Source organism: Hyperoodon ampullatus, assembly GCF_949752795.1.
Source record: "Hyperoodon ampullatus genome assembly, chromosome: 2".
In the NCBI taxonomy this organism is placed as follows: Eukaryota; Metazoa; Chordata; class Mammalia; order Artiodactyla; family Ziphiidae; genus Hyperoodon; species Hyperoodon ampullatus.
The window spans coordinates 29,373,731-29,392,742 of record NC_136915.1 but is presented as its reverse complement, the minus strand read 5'-3'; the positions used below and the strand labels follow the sequence as shown (position 1 = coordinate 29,392,742).

Below are 19,012 nucleotides of genomic sequence, written 5' to 3'. Positions count from 1 at the left end.
CTTCATATACGGCATTTTATAACACATTATTACACTTTGAATAGCGATAAAAATGTAGGTGTTTCTGTGTCCTGACTGTTCCATCCTGTTGGTATTCTCCAGTCACTGGAATCTCTGATTGTTTTCAAGACAGTAATATTGGGTTGGCCAGAAGGTTCATTCAGGTTTTTCCGTAAGACATTACAGAAAAACCTGAACGAACCTTCTGGCCAACCCAATACAAATAACCTTTCCTGATGCCCTCTTCCCACAATGTATTTGGTCTTTGTTATAACTGCCTTTTCAGCTCAAGGAAAGTGTCACTGGGTCATGTACAGGGAGAAAGTGATGTCTCTGGTACCCTGCCAGCATTATGATTTCTTATGGATTTCCCATGTCCAGATTGGGGTACTTAAAAGACAGAAGATCTGCCCTGTATAGACATGGTAGTAGTCTTCTGAAGCATACACTGTCATATGAACCTCCCCTAGGTGTCAGGACACTTCCTTATCTCTAATTCAGATATCCACGACCTCCATTTTGCCTGCTTTTATTAACATGCTTTCATTATTCAGATATTTTCATATTCCTTCTCTACCACCATCTTTGTAGCTACCACACTCACACCCATCCAACTCTACAGCTTTATCATCACTACCCTATACAGCTACCCTCCACTGGGCACCATGGCATTCTCATTTAATTGAAGCATCAATCTGACTCATATAAATCACCTACATCTATAAATCACCTATTCTTCCATTTCCTTACTCTAAAAGAGTGGTTCTCAATAGCAGAGGATTTTGTCCCCCAGGGGACATTTGGCAATATCTGGAGACATGGTACTACTGGTATCTAGTAGGTAGAGGTCAAGGATGCTTCTAAACATCCTACAGTGCACAGGACAGCTCCTCACAACAAAGAATTATCTGGCCCCAAATGTCAATAGTGCCAAGAAACCCTGCTAAGAGACATCTGAGTGAAAATAACTTCTTCCACAGAAGTCTCACATTCTCAACCCCCCTAATATAAAAGAAAGATATGGAAAGGTAAGCTTTCTCCACATCAAATGTCATTTCAAAAAAATAGCTAATTCATGCTATCTTTACTTCTCAGCCTCATACCAGCTGTATAAAACACAGAACACCCTCAAACAACTGCTCTATTGCATATTCATCCCTTGGTCCTTTTCCTACGTTCCAAAATGATTACAGCATCTTTATTCCGTTCCAACCACTGCAATGTCATTAATTGCATGGATAACTTCACTGACTTCAGCATTCACACTTACAGAATCTTTATGACTTTTACCTCCAGAGCAACCTTGAAATAACAGAGCTCTATCCTTACCCTTACTACTCAGATCTCAAAACTGGAATCCTATATCACCCATCAAAGCATCAAAACCTCCTTTATCTTCTACCCACTGATCTAATGAACTGGCTCCTCAATCAATTAATTTTTCCCAAGATTAATTAATCCCATTAATCCCTCCTGAAAAACACTTAAATCCATACATAGCCTATACTTCATTAGCAGCAACTGCAAAAGGCTTACTACCTTATATAAACTCAATCACACCATAAACTCATAAACCACCATAAACTTTCAGCCATGTCTGCTGTATCAATCTCAAATCCTTGAAGACTCACTTTCGCTAATCCTGCACTGAAACTGTAAAATTCACAGAACAGTGGTATTAAGGAATGATGTGGATTAAAAGCCTTAACTACTACTTGGACAAAGTTTCCTATAACTCTGGTTGATTCCTTAGTATTATTCTTATAAGATAATTCAATTGCCTCAACCTTCATTAAGAGTCTCACCCCATCAACAAAACACTTCACTTCTTAATCAAGAACTTCCTTTCTTGAATGAATAATTCATGTGTGGAACAAAAAGAAGGGGGAAAAAAAGGTGAAATGTTTACTTGAGCATTGTCAGGTTCATCTTTAATTTTGTCTAGTAGTCCCTGCTGTGGTGCCATTGCTTTGTCATACTCATCATCCAAAGGTTCTTCTTTAATTCTAATATTTGATGCAAAGGAATTCCCCAGTTCCGAACCAATGGATTCTTTATTGGCAAATGGATAGCTGGAATCCTAAAACACAATATAAAGGATTAATAAATATTCAGATTTTAAAATTATTCCTCTTCAGGTTTAACACCCAAAGAAAAGCTCACTGGAAATGAAGAACTCTACGGACATTCATTAGAGTCCCTATGCTTACAAGTAAATGTGATATATGTCTAAATATCAAATACAAATAAAGAATCTAAGAGCAGAGGCTTCTGAGAACATCTCCAAAGATGTCCTTACGAAAATAATAAAGGAAATTAAAAAAACTAAAATCAGCGCTCTACCTAACACATATAGTTACAGTTTAGAAAATCACATAAAGAAAACTTGCCACAGTTACAGCAATCTACATACACACTGAAAACTTACCCTAAAGTTTGTTTCTGGGGTTTGTGGTAAATGGGTATGTAATGTTTCTTCAACTTGATTAGCTATTGAAAGAAAAACAAAACAAAACAAAACAAACACATGTATATGAATAACAAATCTTACAAAGAGTGACCTAAAAAGCTATCATTTGATAATCAGCTCTCTTTTCCAACGAAGCTGCTCATTAGAGTGAAATGGGTACCAAAAAATACCTAAAAGATAGTTTCACTCAAAACAAACAATCTGGCCCCATCTAACTTTTAGCCTTGCCTCATGCTCTTTCCTTGTTCAAACCTAAATAAAGTGGTTACTTTATTCATTATGTTCTGAAAATTACTTATGTTTGTTCTTCCCCATTTCTGCTTATATTATTCCAAGTCCCCTCTATCCTAATATTTACACAGTCTTCCAGACTCAGCTCAGTTCAAAATTCACCTCTTCTCTATAAAACCTGCCCTTGTCCACTGAGTTAAAAATCATCTCTCTCCTAAGAATACCTGAAACAGTTTCAGTTATTTGATAGAAATTTTATTATACTGCCTTATAACAAACTCTTCTACTACTGTCTATAATTATAAATTGTTTTATGCTTTTCAACTGTTCGTTGACACTTCTGCTACTTGACTTGTCTTGTCCCTTCTGCTATTAGACACTATGTTCCTTGAAGATAAGTACCCTTATAATTTATCCCTCATAGGGATACTGAAAATACATATTGAATAATATATACTGAAAAATACAGTATACCCTTGTACAGTCTTGTACATAATGGATACTTAAATTAATTGTTATTTTTAACAATACTGATTTGTTCTTTCAATCATAGTTTTCCTAGCACTGTCAAAAGAAATATAAGGATTGGTATATTCTACCAAGCTTTCTTTCACACCTATTGAAAACTTATTGAAATATTACTATTTTCACTACACCAGGTTAGGCCCCAAGAACACAAAGATGACTAAGATACAATCTGGCCCTCAATAAACTCCTACACTAGCACGTAAGGCAAAACAAATAGAGCTATAATACCGTGTGATAAGTACTATAAATAATGAGGCATAAACAAAGTGCTATGGAAATATAGATAAGGAAACAAACATTCTTGATGTAGAGAGGTTAGGGATGACCATAGGGTAGAAGAGGTTTATGAGTTAGGTGTTGTTGGATAAGAAGCACTTTTACAGGCATATATACAAAGAGAGAAAATGGCATTCAGGCAAATGGAGTAGCAGGAGGAAAGAGAGGCACAGAAATAAGAAAATGTATATATTCAAGAATGGAACTGAAGCTAAGTATAGGGTACGCTGGGCAAAGAGGCTCAAGAGGAGTCTCAAGAAACTTCTAAAACATAAAATAGAAATGTTATCAAAAAGAAAAACCCTCCCTAATTTGAACTAATTGGTGGGACAGCAGTTTGAATTAGTGCTTACAGCACAAAGAAGTTAAATCCAACTTCAGGTTCCAATGTTCAACCAAAGAAAATGAACAGGTGATTCGAGTATCTTGCCTTCTCATCAAAATATTGCAACCAGGGGAGGGAGAAATGAGGTTTAGAGCTATTTTTCAACCATTTATACCATTACCAATAGTTACTGGGAGAAATTCAGTCACTCTGCAAAGAACAAGGATAAAAGAAAAATGACAAGCTTACAATGAATTTAACTGTTCATACTTTGCTTAGCATCAGAAGTAATAAAAGCTGTATTATTATCAGTACGTTGTTATTTATTGTGTTTTATGGCTCTATTCCAACAATTATTACCTGCTTTATCAAAAAAACTGCTTTTCAACCTTGAATCCAACTCTTTATGGGGTTTATCCAACCGTTTTTCACGTTCAAGATAAGTTAGGTCTCTATTTTTCTCCTTTCCAGAAAAAGTCTCTTTGCTGTTTTCTCTTACTAGACTAAAATCTTTCCGTATTGATTTAAAGACAGAAACCTGATCAAATTGTTTAGGAAAGTCTTTTTTTAATTTATTTTGAATCTGTATTTCATTTTCATTGTCTGATTCATGCTGTGTGACTCTTCTCTCTACTTCCAAGCTATCATCAGTATGAATTGAAGAAACAAGATTGTCCTTTGAACTAAAATCCTGTTCATCCTCATTGTCACTACCAACGACTGGAATTCCTGCAAGATCCCCAGAGTTCAAAAAATAATCATCTTCATCCAGCAATGAATTTTCAGATCCTGTTTGATTCGGCATTCCATAAGACATGCTGTCAAGGGTAGGAGTTAAGTTGTGGTCTATATCTTCAGACATTTCTGTATCCATGATACCACCACCTTAAAAAGTAAAATACTGTTTAGACAAATGATAGTGCTAAAGATGACCATATTTATAAGGTCTGTCTGGCATTTAACCAAATATATATTTTTTCTTTTCAAACAAAATATAGATAATAATACTGTGGTATTCCATTAGCACTTTGATATAGGTGTGACAGATAAAATATCCCTATCTGACAGATAAGGAAATAGGGACGTAAAACTTGAGAAACTATTTCAGGTTAGAAAGAAAGTCAATGAAATATAGAAAAAAAGAGCACCAACTTCAGAATTAGACATATCTGTGTTGGAATCATAGCATGATTAACTGAAAATCTATGTGATCCTGAGAAGTAAACTCTCAGGCTTCTTTATCTGTAAAACAGTGTAATACTCACCTTGGAGGTTAATTTGTGGTGAGGTTTAATGACAGTATGTAAAAAGGGCCTAATAACACAGTGACTGACACATAGAAGGGAATATAAAAGTGATCATTATAGTTATCATAGAGACTACTCTGGGGAGCTGAGATCAGAACCCAGATCTCTGACCTCAGAGTCCTAATTTCTCTGCACTAACTGTAATAAACACTTACAGCACTTAATGTTTATAATGGTAAATATTTAAACATAAAAATAAAATTTATCCAAGCCAGAATATATATTAAAAACTGTTTAGTGTTCAAAACTACATGCTAAAAGTCTCTTCCATTCCAAAATAAAACAAACAAAAAAACCCCAGCCCTGTATTTCTTTTTCCTGACCTAATTCACCTTTCTTTCACAAAGTCCTAGGGAAAAAGTTTACATTGGTTTGTTTCTACTTCATCTCCCAATCATTAATCCTTTGAACTTAATGCAATCTGGTTCCCAACTCGCATCGGAACTTCTCTCATTAATATCATCAATGATTTCCTCATGGTCAAGTCCAATTATTTTTTCAATCCTTATGTGGCATATCCCTCCTAGATAAAATACCTTTGGTTTTTTTGTATTGTTCCCTAATTTTATAATTGTCCTATTAATTTATTTGATACGTCTCTTCCTCTGTTTTATGTGCTCAATATTCCAATTCTCGTCTCATTTTATACACTCAGACTCTTTTATTCACCACTATAGCCTTGACTTTTGCTGTTGACTTCCTAAGCGTTTTAGCTTAGACCTTTCTTCCAAACTTCAGATATCTATATTCAATTAGCTTCTATAGGTTCCCTAGGGACCTTTAACTTAGCACTTCTAAAACCAAATTCATCATGTTCCCGTTCCAAGCATACTTTCTTGTTTTCCCGTCATTTAATTAACAGCATCACCAAGTCAGCAATTTGCTCAAGATAAAAAAGAGAATCACTCCAATTCTCCTTCCCCTTGGACAAATTCTGCAAACTGTATTAATTAATATCTCTCTCAAATCCATCTCCTCCATTTGGTACCATTCCAACACTCCACATCTCTTCCTGTTGACAGTGTACTAACTCAATCCACATGATATCTAGGAGGCAACCATATTCTTACAAATCCTGCCCTGAAACCATATTTAATTGGTCCATGAGCAGACAAACGAGAACTAGTAAAAACACAGAGTGAAGCAAAGACTAAAAATATTAGTGGCACCGACAGCCTTGCTTTTATTTGTTCCTGAAGCCGAGATGAACCCTTTGTGTGGCTGAATCTTCAAATCATTCCCTGGGTTCCATGATCCAGGAAAAATTCCTCTTTTTGTTCAAGCTGATTTGATTTGAGTTGGATTACTTATAATCAAGTCCTAACTGATACAGGGTCCAAACAAAAGCTTTCTTCAAGTTGCTCTCCTCCATAAAGACATCAGAATTATCTTTCTACACCATTAATCATTCTACATTATACCTTCACTTGAAATCCTTCAATAACATCCCACAGCCTAAAGTACTCACTCATTCATTCAGCACATATTTATTAGGAAATCACTCCGTGATAAGTACTATGCTAGATGAAAAAGATAGCTATGATTCCCTCTCCTCAGCGAACCAGAAAAACAGACAAATGGGGGAAATAATAAAATTAGAAAATCATCATTTTCACTTAACTAAGTAATTAATTCAAACAAAGATGCTAAAATCTTAGGAATTTCTACAACTTACTTTCACATAGTATATATATTACAGAGAGAAAAGCAGGGAGGGATGAGAGAACATGCACAAAACTACAGATATTCACTATACTGTTCCTTCAATTGTTCTATTTGAAAGTTTTCATAATAATAGAAGGTTAGGGAGAAAATATAAATATAGAAGCAGGGTGTTATAACACACACATACATATAGTGTGATAAATTTGCCAGACTGTAAGCAACTAAAGGTCACGGTTAGAACCTCTTCTTTACAACAGTTTATCCTTACTACCTGACCACACAGCATATGCTCAGTAACTGTTTCATGCATGAAATATGCACTTTGTGTGATCAACAGTTTAATCTAAGTTCTATAGTATATAAGAAGTCAACCAAAAAGTAATATTGAAAGCAACTTCCAAAATCTCTATGTTTTAATTCAGGATATGGTACTAGGAAAAAAGGTAACCACCTGAAAAAACTGGATCCCTAACTCATACCAAAATAACTTCCAGATGTATTTAAGATTTAGACATAGAAAATAAAACACTAGTATTAAAAAAACCATGGAAGAATTATTTTTAGGGGAAAAACCTCTCTAAGAATGACAAAACCTAGAATAAAAGACTGATTTACTGAATAAAAGAATAAAAGACCAAATGTGACTGTAAAAAAATTCCTAAAGAAAACATAATCCAAACCAAAAGATTAAAGACAAAGTTGTTGAAAACATTTTACTGCACTTTATATCATGAAAGGTCATTTCCCTAATGGATAAAGAATAAGACTCATAGTTCAATAAAGATACCTACAACCAAATACATTTGTAAAAGCAAAGGATCTGAACAAACATTTCACAGGAAAGGAAACACTAAGGTTGAACTTTGCTCATAAGTGAAATGCTAATTAATAATGCAATTAGATAACATGTTCATACAGCAGGCTGATAAAGACAAAAGGTTTTGATAACAGCCTGGCAGCTATGCTATTGGCCAAAGCTGCCAGACTATGACCTGAGGCCAGAAAAGTATACAAAGAAGAGTGTGGCATAGACCATATATGAGCTGAAAAGCCTAAAATATTAATATTTACTATGTGGCCCTTAACAGAAAAAAAGTCTGCCAATCCCTGTAGTAGAATACTATTAGAGGAAGTATAAAATGGTACAGTTGTAAAAAGAGCAACCAGGCAATATTAATGATACTTTAAATACACATACCTCTTGATCCAGCAATTCAACTTCTAAGAATTTATCCTACAGATATTTCTCAAAAGATCTATGAAAAAGAACATGTATAAGCAGCAAAGACTGGAAACAGCCTATCTGTTCTACAGTGAGGCTCAATTAATTACAGTACATATCTATAATGGAATATCATATAGCTGTTAAAAAGAATGAGGCGACTTTATACAAGTTCTCAGGGTCAATCAGTAAAAATATCTGAGTGAGGAAGAATATACATATATATGTTATCCTACCGCTGCTGTATGTTTTATAATTTATGTGTATGTACAACTGTTTATAAATTAAAATACCTTCCACTGATTTTCTGTGACACCAGAATCAGGTGGCTATAAGACAGAAACACTAACTCTTCAAAGCATATCCTTCTGTATCTTGAGTTTTGAAGCACATGCATCTACTGTCTATTGAAAAAAATTTTTTTATCCTTATTTGAGAATGCACTCAAGCTTTTTCAGAGATGGCAATTTCTAATAAAGCATCTAATTTGAATTTGCAATTTTGCTAGTTATCACACAATAAATCTGTAAGCTGCATAAAATCTTATGAGATTAAATTATGTTAGTTATATTAATATATATAATTAACTGGAACAGACTTATACTCATTCTTGTGGCCCAAATAAAAGAAACAGCTTCTATTTCTCAGAGCCTACATCTACAGAAAAAATTCAACACTAAAATTATATTTGGGGGTCACAGAAGATAATGAAACACTTGAAAACAAATTTCTCACAGAAGATTCCTAGATAGTTTTTAGACACTGTGAACAGGCTTGGTATGTTTGAGGGAAAGCAAGGAATATAGGGCTAGAATTGAACAGGCATGAGGAAGAGTGCTTAAAAATGACAAAAGAGAAAAAGCCAGAGGATAGATATATTAGGAATCTGCAAACCACAAAAAAGATCCCAAAGAGGAATTCCATGACTTACGTTTTACAAGGAACACCCCAGCTTCTGCAGGAGTATTTTAAGACTGTTAAATGTTACAGGGAGTGAAGAAGGGAAGGAAGAACACCACATAGGAGGCTAATGCAATAATCCAAGGGAAAACTGGTGGCTAAGACCAGGATAGTAATGGTGGATGTGAGAAAGAGTAGTCAGATTTGGGTATAATTTGAAAGTAGAGGCATTTCTTGGTATATGAGAAGCTGAATATAAAAAGTCAAAAAGAGCACAACAGGGTGCCATTTCTTGAGATGTAAACACTAAGGGAGTAACAGACTGAGAGGGGTAGAATGAATAGTTTGGTTTGGACCCATTGATTTTGAGAACCTTATTAAACCTTCAAATGGAGATATCAAGAAGGCAATTGGATGTATTAAAGAGTTAAAGAGGAGACTCTTGCCAAGAAATGACATATAAATTTGGGAGTCATCAATGAAGTTCATGGGACTAGTTAAGATCACCTAGTGACTGTACTTACTACTGATGGAAGAGAGCTGAGAGTCCTGAGATATTTCAACTTTTAGAAATCTGTAGAAAGGAAGGAATCAGAGAAAGAGGCTAAAATGGAACAGCCAATGAGGTAAGAGGAAAATTAGGTGGGTGATGTTATAGAAGCAAAGTGAAGAAAATATTTCAATAAGAAAGAAGTGGCCAACCATAATGAATGTTGTTGAGATAACACATAAAATGAAGACTGAAGATTGATTATTAATATTGGGAAAGATGAAACAAACTTCTTCCTTGACAAGAGCTATATCAGTGAAAAAATGGGTACACAAAAGCTGGAGTGGGGTGATCCCATAAAGAGACTGAGAGGAGAGAACTGGGGAAACTTAAGTACAAACAACTCTTTAGAGGAGTTTTGATCTAAATTAAAGAAAATGAGCAGAAACTGGACTAAAATCTGGAGTGAAGTTTTTCTGACTTTGTATATTACAGCTTACAGTATACTCATGGGAATGATCCAATAAAGAAGCAATAACTATGGGAATAGAATCTGAAAAAGAGTGGATATATGTGTATGTATAACTGACTCACTTTGCTGTACAGCAGAAACTAACACAACACTGTAAATCAGCTGTTCTCCAATAAAAAAATTAATTTAAAAAAAGAGGGAATAACTAGTAAGTTCAGAGGGAAAATCTTTGTGCTACAGGGCATGTGATCAGTACATAATTTCCCTTTGTGAAAGAATGAAAGGAGCACATGGGTTAAATGCAGGTAGGTTGTTAGATTTTGTAGAAGGAGAATGAAAGTTATTTTAAGCAATTTAAGTACAATATTTGTGTCTGATAATGAAAATAAATTTCATGATGTCAAATCAACTTTTACTCCTTGTCCTCCTTTTGCTCAGTCCTTGCTTTAGTGGCATATTGATATTTATATACTATACCGAAGAATCATTTCATTTTAAGGTACAACCACCAACAAGGAACCCACATAGATGAACATTATGAAAGGGCTGTTAGTTACTTTCATTGCCAATATATTACTCAATTACCTCCATACATGTTTGTTTTAATCAAAGGATAATTTTCAGAACTAAACTAATATCAATTATAATTTTAAGTTCAGAAGTTATGGTTCTTTAACAATTCTCTGACACTGTTTTTCTCTCTTATATAAAGAAACAAAGGATCAAAAGAAAAAAACCCCACAAACTCCAAAGAATGCAAAACAAATAATAAGCATAAAAATGAGGTAATCTTGGTTCACCTTAAATAAAAACTTAAATCTGCATTTTGTTTCTAAGAGATGATTTATTTTCAATAAAATACAATCTCCTAAATAATAAAAGCCTCTTTAAACTATAAGATCAGGAATGCAGTCACCAGTTAGAAGTCCAATAAAGTCAGGAATCTTAAAAATGAAATGTACATGCCTTAAACATTTATTTTTACTTGGAGTATATAAAAAAGCACATTGGCCAATCATTGACCAATAAAGTCAGGAATCTTAAAAATGAAACTTACATGCCTTAAACATTTATTTTTACTTGGAATATATAAAAAAGCACCTTGGCCAATCAATGATGATCAATCAAGACTTTGGAAATGGGTATGCTAATTTGAGTTCTTTCTTGAACAAATCACAGCCATAATGCAATCTTCATGATTGCAACTTTGGTTTCTTTAAAATGGCATGAAGGACTTCCCTGGTGGTCCAGTGGTTAAAGAATCCGCCTTACAATGCAGGGGACACAGGTCTGATCCCTGGTCAGGGAACAAAGATCCCACCTGCCCATGGGGCAACTAAGCCCTCACACCACAACTACTGTGCTCACGCGCCTCAACTAGAGATAGCCTGCATGCCACAAACTACAGAGCCCACACGGTCTGGAACCCACACGCCACAAATACAGAGCCCACACACCCTGGATCCCACATGCCACAACTAGAGAAGAGAAAACCTTCATGCCACAACTAGAGAGAAGTCCACGTGCTGCAATGTGCCACAACTAAGACCCCATGTAGCCAAAGATAAGTTAAATAAATAAATAAATATTTTTTAAAAATGGAATGAGAAAATAAAGACACTTGCCCCTCCACCTTTTTACTGACTTTACCTACTAAGTCTTTCTAAAGCATTAAAATTATTCACAGAAACAGCAATTTACTTTTCAGAGGAAATTTTATTAGTGTCAAAATGGTACAATAAAAATTATTTAATTACAATGACAAGTACTACTTGAATAAACAGGTTTGGGAACAACTGACTCTTGGTAAGCATGCAATCCATCAAGAGCTGAATCAAGCTGTCCTTGGCTGAAACTACTAGATGTTCCTCAATAGCCACTCTAGCTTCTTCCCTTAATGACAGATCCTCATTCTCAATGAGGCACAATTTACAGTAACAAGAAGAATGGTAATTCTTAATTATGATTTTAAGCTGAAAAAGAATCTTAGCTACTAAAAGGCCAATAACCAACAGAAAACTTTTCATGAAAATGGGACAATAAGTGAAACACAACAATCCAGTGTTCTTTCAAATTCCAAGTATCAACCCATTAGTGAGTCAGGGCCATGATTTGTTTTTTTTTAATAGGCTAGAATAGAAAACAAAGAACATAATTCAGAGTGACAACAAGTAATGCTACAAAACACCTGTACACACACACACACACAAGTAGGTCTCAATGTAATATATATTTCTAACAGTGTTTCAAAATTTTAAAAAAACAGTGGTAATGGATGTTAACTAAATGTATTATGATAATCATTTTGCAATATATACATAGAGCAAATCATTGTGTTGTATACCTAAAACTAATACAATGTTATATGTCAATTTTATCTCAATTTTTAAAAATGTCTTAAACAAAACAAAAACAAGCATCCCTAAGATAATTTTGCTTCTGATGCACAACAATGCTTGAGGATCACTGAACTAAACAATGCCTCTCAACAATTACTGGATAACAGAATCTCTTGGTGAGCTTGGAAATGGATTCCTGAGCTTCACTTCTAAAGATTCTGGTTCAGCAGGTCAAGGGTGGCAGCCAAGGATCTGACTTCTAACATACTCTCAGGTGATGCTAATACTGCTGATGCCCTACCACACTTTGAGTAACAGGCTCTAGTTTTTTATGAACCAGGCATAAATAAACTGCAGGTAATAAATCACTGTACTCAGAGGCTGAACAGCGATCTTCAGATTCATCAAGTCCAATCTCTTATCAGATGGCTGAATTTATTCCACAAAACCCCAAGTGGTCAACCATCCCTTTGAATGTTATACCTACAAAGATGAACCACTGAATGCTCTACCACACCAGAGATGAACCATTTATGATAGTTCACAAACAACCCATGTTAAGTACTAATGAAGATGAATTAGTTTTATCAGGGAGTCATAACTAAAGATTACAGCTCTCAGGGGCTTCCCTGGTGGCGCAGTGGTTGAGAGTCCACCTGCCGATGCAGGGGACACAGGTTCATGCCCCGGTCCAGGAAGATCCCACATGCCGCGGAGCGGCTAGGCCCGTGAGCCATGGCCGCTGGGCCTGGGTGTCCGGAGCCTGTGCTCCGCAACAGGAGAGGCCACAACAGTGAGAGGCCCACGTACCACACAAAAAAAAAAAGATTACAGCTCTCTTTTCTTGTTTTCATTTAAATACGTCTTGTTACTGTGGCATACTATTAAGGTATGCCACTGTTCATTCTATACATTCAATGAGGAGAGATGAGACTCATAAGTGAGATTCACAGAACTTACTTTCACTAATTTTTGCTTTTATTTGTTCCAACAGTGGGGAAAAAACAGTTTGAAACCGGTGGAATACTTAGAACAACTTGATTTTATAACTTACTAAAAGGTGATTAACAAATGTGAACACTTGAAACACCTCTAATAGAAATCAGTTACGTTTTACTAATTTCAATAATCCACTTGTACACTATTAAAGCTAAAATATAATTTAACACACATTACAAAAAAAAACACATTAACTATTTCTTTTTTTTTTTTTTTTTTTTTTTTTTTTTTTGCAGTACGCGGGCCTCTGACCGTTGTGGCCTCTCCCGTTGCGGAGCACAGGCTCCGGATGCGCAGGCTCAACGGTCATGGCTCACGGGCCCAGCCGCTCCGCAGCATGTGGGATCTTCCCGGGCCGGGGCACGAACCCGTGTCTCCTGCATCGGCAGGTGGACTCTCAACCACTGTGCCACCAGGGAAGCCCCACATTAACTATTTCTTCATCACTATGAGGACAACTGAAATAAATACAACAGACTTTACTCATTGACATTTACAGTGCTCTGAAAGCAATGATCAAGAAGATCAGAGATATCTATAAATGGATATATTGTGCATGTACCTAAAAATTGTCCAGGGTCTATTAAAACTGAAGTATATCACTACAACAGAATATTGTACATTTTAATGGAATAAAATGTTTATATGTTTTTATAACATTTCAGAAAACATGTTTCTTCTATAAGTAGAAAACAATGACATTTTAACAAAACAAAAGCAAAAGTAATTTATGCTAATAGTTGCAGAAGCACAATGCCACAGAGGTATGGAGAGACAGTTCCAAATGCGTCCCAAACCACAGTTCTACAACATTCCTGCTATTCCTGCTAATTCTAAAACTTCTCTAATATATTTACAGATAAACAAGGATCTGTTCCAGTCCTGAACCTAATTTTTTATCCCTTTTAACCGGGAAAAAATGCAACATTAAAATAATCATTTTTAAGGGCTTTAAAACTGTAGAAACGGGGCTTCCCTGGTGGCGCAGTGGTTGAGAGTCCGCCTGCCAATGCAGGGGACACGGGTTCGTGCCCCGGTCCGGGAAGATCCCACATGCCGCGGAGCGGCTGGGCCCGTGAGCCATGGCCGCTGAGCATGCGCATCCGGAGCCTGTGCTCTGCAACGGGAGAGGCCACAGCAGTGAGAGGCCCGCGTACCACAAAAAAAAAAAAAAACAAAACTGGAGAAACATAGTAACTTGCACTTTTCCCCCTCAATGGCATTAGTAAACTTATAACAATTCCACACTGTTACTCTCATGAACTCATTAAACACAAGATACACCAATTCTACTGGCACGTATTACCTGCGACAATGGTCAACAGAGATTTAAACAAAGAAAGAAAAAGTCCTACTTGAACAATCTTATAGTAGCGGTTGGTAAACTACAACCCTTGACCAAGGGATGGCCCCTGAACTAAAAATAGTTACTACATTTTTGAGAGAGTAGAAGAAAGAAGACAAAAGAGAGGGGAGGGAGAGGGAGGAAGAGGAGGAAGAGAAGAATACACAGGACACCATGTTTTCTGACTACACCCAACAGAGCTTAAATGTTTACTATTTGGCCTTTTTCAGAAAAGATTTCCTGAGCCCTGCCTACAGGAATATTGCTGAGTGTAGTTCACACAGTATAACTGCATCATGCCAGAAAAACATACGAAGCTAAATAGGCATAGGAAAGTCCTTAGGGCAATTATCTCCAGAACTATTTGTGAGCTATATCCAAAATGATTTAGAACAGTGCTTCCCTGGTGGCTCAGTGGTTAAGAATCCGCCTGCCAAGGCAGGGAACACAGGTTCGAGCCCTGGTCCGAGAAGATCCTACATGCCGTGGAGCAACTAAGCCCGTGTACCACAATTACTGAGCCTGTGCTCTAGAGACTGCGAGCCACAACTACTGAACCCGAGTGACACAACTACCGAAGCCCGCATGCCTAGAGCCCAAGCTCCACAAGGAGAAGCCGCTGCATGAGAAGCCCGTGCATTGCAACAAAGAGTAGACCCCACTCGCCGCAACTAGAGAAAAGCCCGCACGCAGCAACAAACACCCAACGCAGACAAAAATAAAACAAAAAAATAAAATTAAAATTTTTTTTTTAATGATTTAGAACAAAGAAATTGTAAATTAGGCACTAGCTACAATTCACTGTCATAAAACTCTACTTCCAGCTGTGGCACAGTACTGATAGAAGAATAATTCTCCTGCTGTGAATAAAAAGCTTAACAGGGCCTGCCTGGTGGCGCGGTGGTTGAGAGTCCGCCTGCCGATGCAGGGGATACGGGTTCGTGTCCCGGTCTGGGAGGATCCCATATGCCGCGGAGCGGCTGGGCCCGTGAGCCATGGCTGCTGAGCCTGCGCATCCGGAGCCTGTGCTCCGCAACGGGAGAGGCCACAACAGTGAGAGGCCCGCATACCACAAAAAAAAAAAAAAAAAAAAAAAAGCTTAACAAAATATATAAAACAAATGTATTCAAAGTATGGACAACAATCAACAAAAGACTGTGATCTCTGAGAAAACGAACTAACAAGGTGACTGTCCTAGGCTTTCTGCCTGGGAACATATAGCAAGTTCCAGTATAGAGAGGGAAAACTCAAGTAGAGAACACCAGTCTCAATAAACTGGGGAGACAACAGACTGAGAAAGCTAAAGGAGCTGGTATTTGCAGGACAGATTACCAAAGAAAAGACAAAGACCCACAGAAAGAGGACTAGAAATTATCTGCCTGAAAGTAAACCACACATGAGACAGTGGGGAAGGTTATGCTTGTGTGATGTAAGGCAACATATGGGAACTCTGTACATTCTGCTCAATTCTTCTGTGAACTTAAAAAATGTTCTAAAAATTAAAGTCTATTTTTACAAAAGAAAAACAGACCTGGTCAAACAACTGGGAGAATCAATGGAGACCTCTGAAAAGTCACATATTAAAAGTAGGGCTGGGGGACTTCCCTGGTGGTCCAGTGGTTAAGACTCCACACTCCCGATGCAGGGGGCCAGGGCTCAGTCCCTGATCAGGGAACTAGATCCCGCATGATGCAACTAAAAGATCCTGCATGCTGCAAATATAACACCCCACAGGCGTCAACGAAGATCCTGTGTGCTACAACTAAGACCCGGTGCAGCCAAAAATATAAATAAATAAATATTTTTTGAAAATGAAATAAAAGTAGGGCTAAACTAATTCTAAAGTAAAGCCAATCCTAGAGCTGCCCTAAAAAGCTTTAAAAACGAGTCTCAAATCCTATGATGCTACGAGAAAACTACTAGAGCTAGTCAATGAATTTGGTAAACTAGCAGGATACAAAATTAATGCACAGAAATCTCTGGCATTCCTATACACTAATGATGAAAAAGCTGAAAGAAAAATTAAGGAAACACTCCCATTTACCACTGCAACAAAAAGAATATAAAATACCTAGGAATAAACCTACCTAAGGAGACAAAAGACCTGTATGCAGAAAACTATAAGACACTAATGAAAGAAATTAAAGATGATACAAACACATGGAGAGATATACCATGTTCCTGGATTAGAAGAATCAAATTGTGAAAATGACTATACTACCCAAAGCAATCTACAGATTCACTGCAATCCCTATCAAACTACCAACGGCATTTTTCACAGAACTAGAACAAAAAATTTCACAATTTGTATGGAAACACAAAAGACCCCAAATAGCCAAAGCAATCTTGAGAAAGAAGAACAGGGTTGGAGGAATCAGGTTCCTGGACTTCAGACTATACTACAAAGCTACAGTAATCAAGACAGTACGGTACTGGCAAAAAAAAAACCAGAAACATAGATCAATGGAACAGGATAGAAAGCCCAGAGATAACCCCATGCACATATGGTCACCTTATTTTTGATAAAGGAGGCAAGAATGTACAATGCAGAAAAGACAGCCTCTTCAATAAGTGGTGCTGGGGAAACTGGACAGCTACATGTAAAAGAATGAAATTAGAACACTCCCTAACACCATACACAAAAGTAAACTCAACATGGATTAAAGACCTAAATGTAAGGACAGACACTATAAAATGCTTAGAGGAAAACATAGGCAGAACACTCTATGACATAAATCACAGCAAGATCCTTTTTGACACACTTCCTAGAAAAATGGAAATAAAAACAAAAATAAATAAATGGGACCTAACAAAACTTAAAAGCTTTTGAACAGTAAAGGAAACTATGAACAAGATGAAAACAATGGAAAAAACCCTAAGAATGGAAGAAAATATCTGCAAATGAAGCAACTGACAAAGGATTAATCTCCAAAATTTACAAGCAGCACAATATCAAAAAGACAAACAACCCAATCCAAAAATGGGCAGAAAACCTAAATAGACATTTCTCCAAAGAAGATATACAGATTGCCAACAAACACATGAAAGGATGCTCAACATCACTAATCACTACAGAAATACAAATCAAAACTACAATGAGGGATCACCTCACACCGGTCAGAATGGCCATCAATAAAAACTCTACAAACAATAAATGATGGAGAGGGTGTGGAGAAAAGGGATACCTCTTGCACCGTTGGTGGGAATGTAAATTGATATAGCCACTAAGGAAAACAGTATGAAGGTTCCTTTAAAGACTAAAAATAGAAATACCATACGGCCCAGCAATCCCATTACTGGGCATATACCTTAAGAAAACCATAATTCAAAAAGAGTCATGTACCACAATGTTCATTGCACCTCTATTTACAATAGCCAGGACATGGAAGCAACCTAAGTGTCCACTGACAGATGAATGGATAAAGAAGATGTGGCACATATATACAATGGAATAATACTCAGCCATAAGAAGAAACGAAATTGAGTTATTTGTAGTGAGGTGGATGGACCTAGAGTCTCTCATACAGAGTGAAGTAAGTCAGAAAGAGAAGAATAAATACTGTATGCTAACACATATATATGGAATCTAAAAAAAAAATGGTTCTGATGAACATGGGGCAGGACAGGAATAAAGATGCACACGTAGAGAATGGACTTGAGGACATGGGAGGGAGGGGAAGCTGGGATGAAGTGAGAGAGTAGCACTGACATATATAAACTACCAGATGTAAAATAGATAGCTAGTGGGAAGCAGCTGCATACCAGAGGGAGGTCAGCTCGCTGCTTTGTGACCACCTAGAGGGATGGGATAGGGAGGGTGGGATGGAGGCACAAGAGGCAGGGTATATGGGGATATATGTATACATATAGCTGATTCACTTTGTTATACAGCAGAAACTAACACAACATTGTAAAGCAATTATACTCCAATAAAGATGTTAAAAAAAAAAAAGTCTCAGAAAGATCAAGCTGATCCAAAACAAACTAACTGCATGTCAGAATGAAAATCAACTCTCCTAAAGGAAAGAGAATATAGAATATAAAATATAATCTGACACTCAGCAATGTAACAGTGTAACCCAGCATCCAATCAAACATTATCGCACATTTGAAAAAGCAAGACATGAGAGCCATAACCAGAAGACAATTCAGCCAATGGAAATGGGGCCGGAAATAATACAAATGATGGAATTAGAATTACCACAAAGGACTTGAAAAGTTATAAAAAAGTATAAAGATTTAATGGAAAACATGAACTTGATGAGAATAAAATTAGAAACCGTATTTTTTAAAAAGAAACTTCTAAACTGAAAAATACAGCTGAAAAGAAAAATCAACTAAATGGGTTAACTGCACATTAGACCATGTAGGAGAAAATAACAGTGAAACAGGAAGAGAGGGCAGTAAAAAATTATACAGAAAGAAGCATAGAGTTTAAGGTTG

At 36.6% G+C, this 19,012-nt stretch overlaps 1 protein-coding gene across 7 annotated transcripts in view; it reads right to left on the bottom strand.

The window, feature by feature from the left end:
* ZMYM4 (zinc finger MYM-type containing 4) overlaps positions 1-19,012 on the bottom strand; it is a gene marked incomplete at its 5' end in the record, with an annotated part of 178,324 nt that overhangs the window by 57,513 nt on the left and 101,799 nt on the right. For all 7 annotated transcript variants that reach the window (XM_079696801.1, XM_079696804.1, XM_079696802.1 and 4 more), the window contains 3 exons: positions 1,910-2,080; positions 2,429-2,490; positions 4,191-4,715. In XM_079696801.1, the coding sequence (XP_079552927.1) occupies positions 1,910-2,080; positions 2,429-2,490; positions 4,191-4,715 (758 nt within the window). The remainder of the gene's footprint in view (positions 1-1,909; positions 2,081-2,428; positions 2,491-4,190; positions 4,716-19,012) is intronic.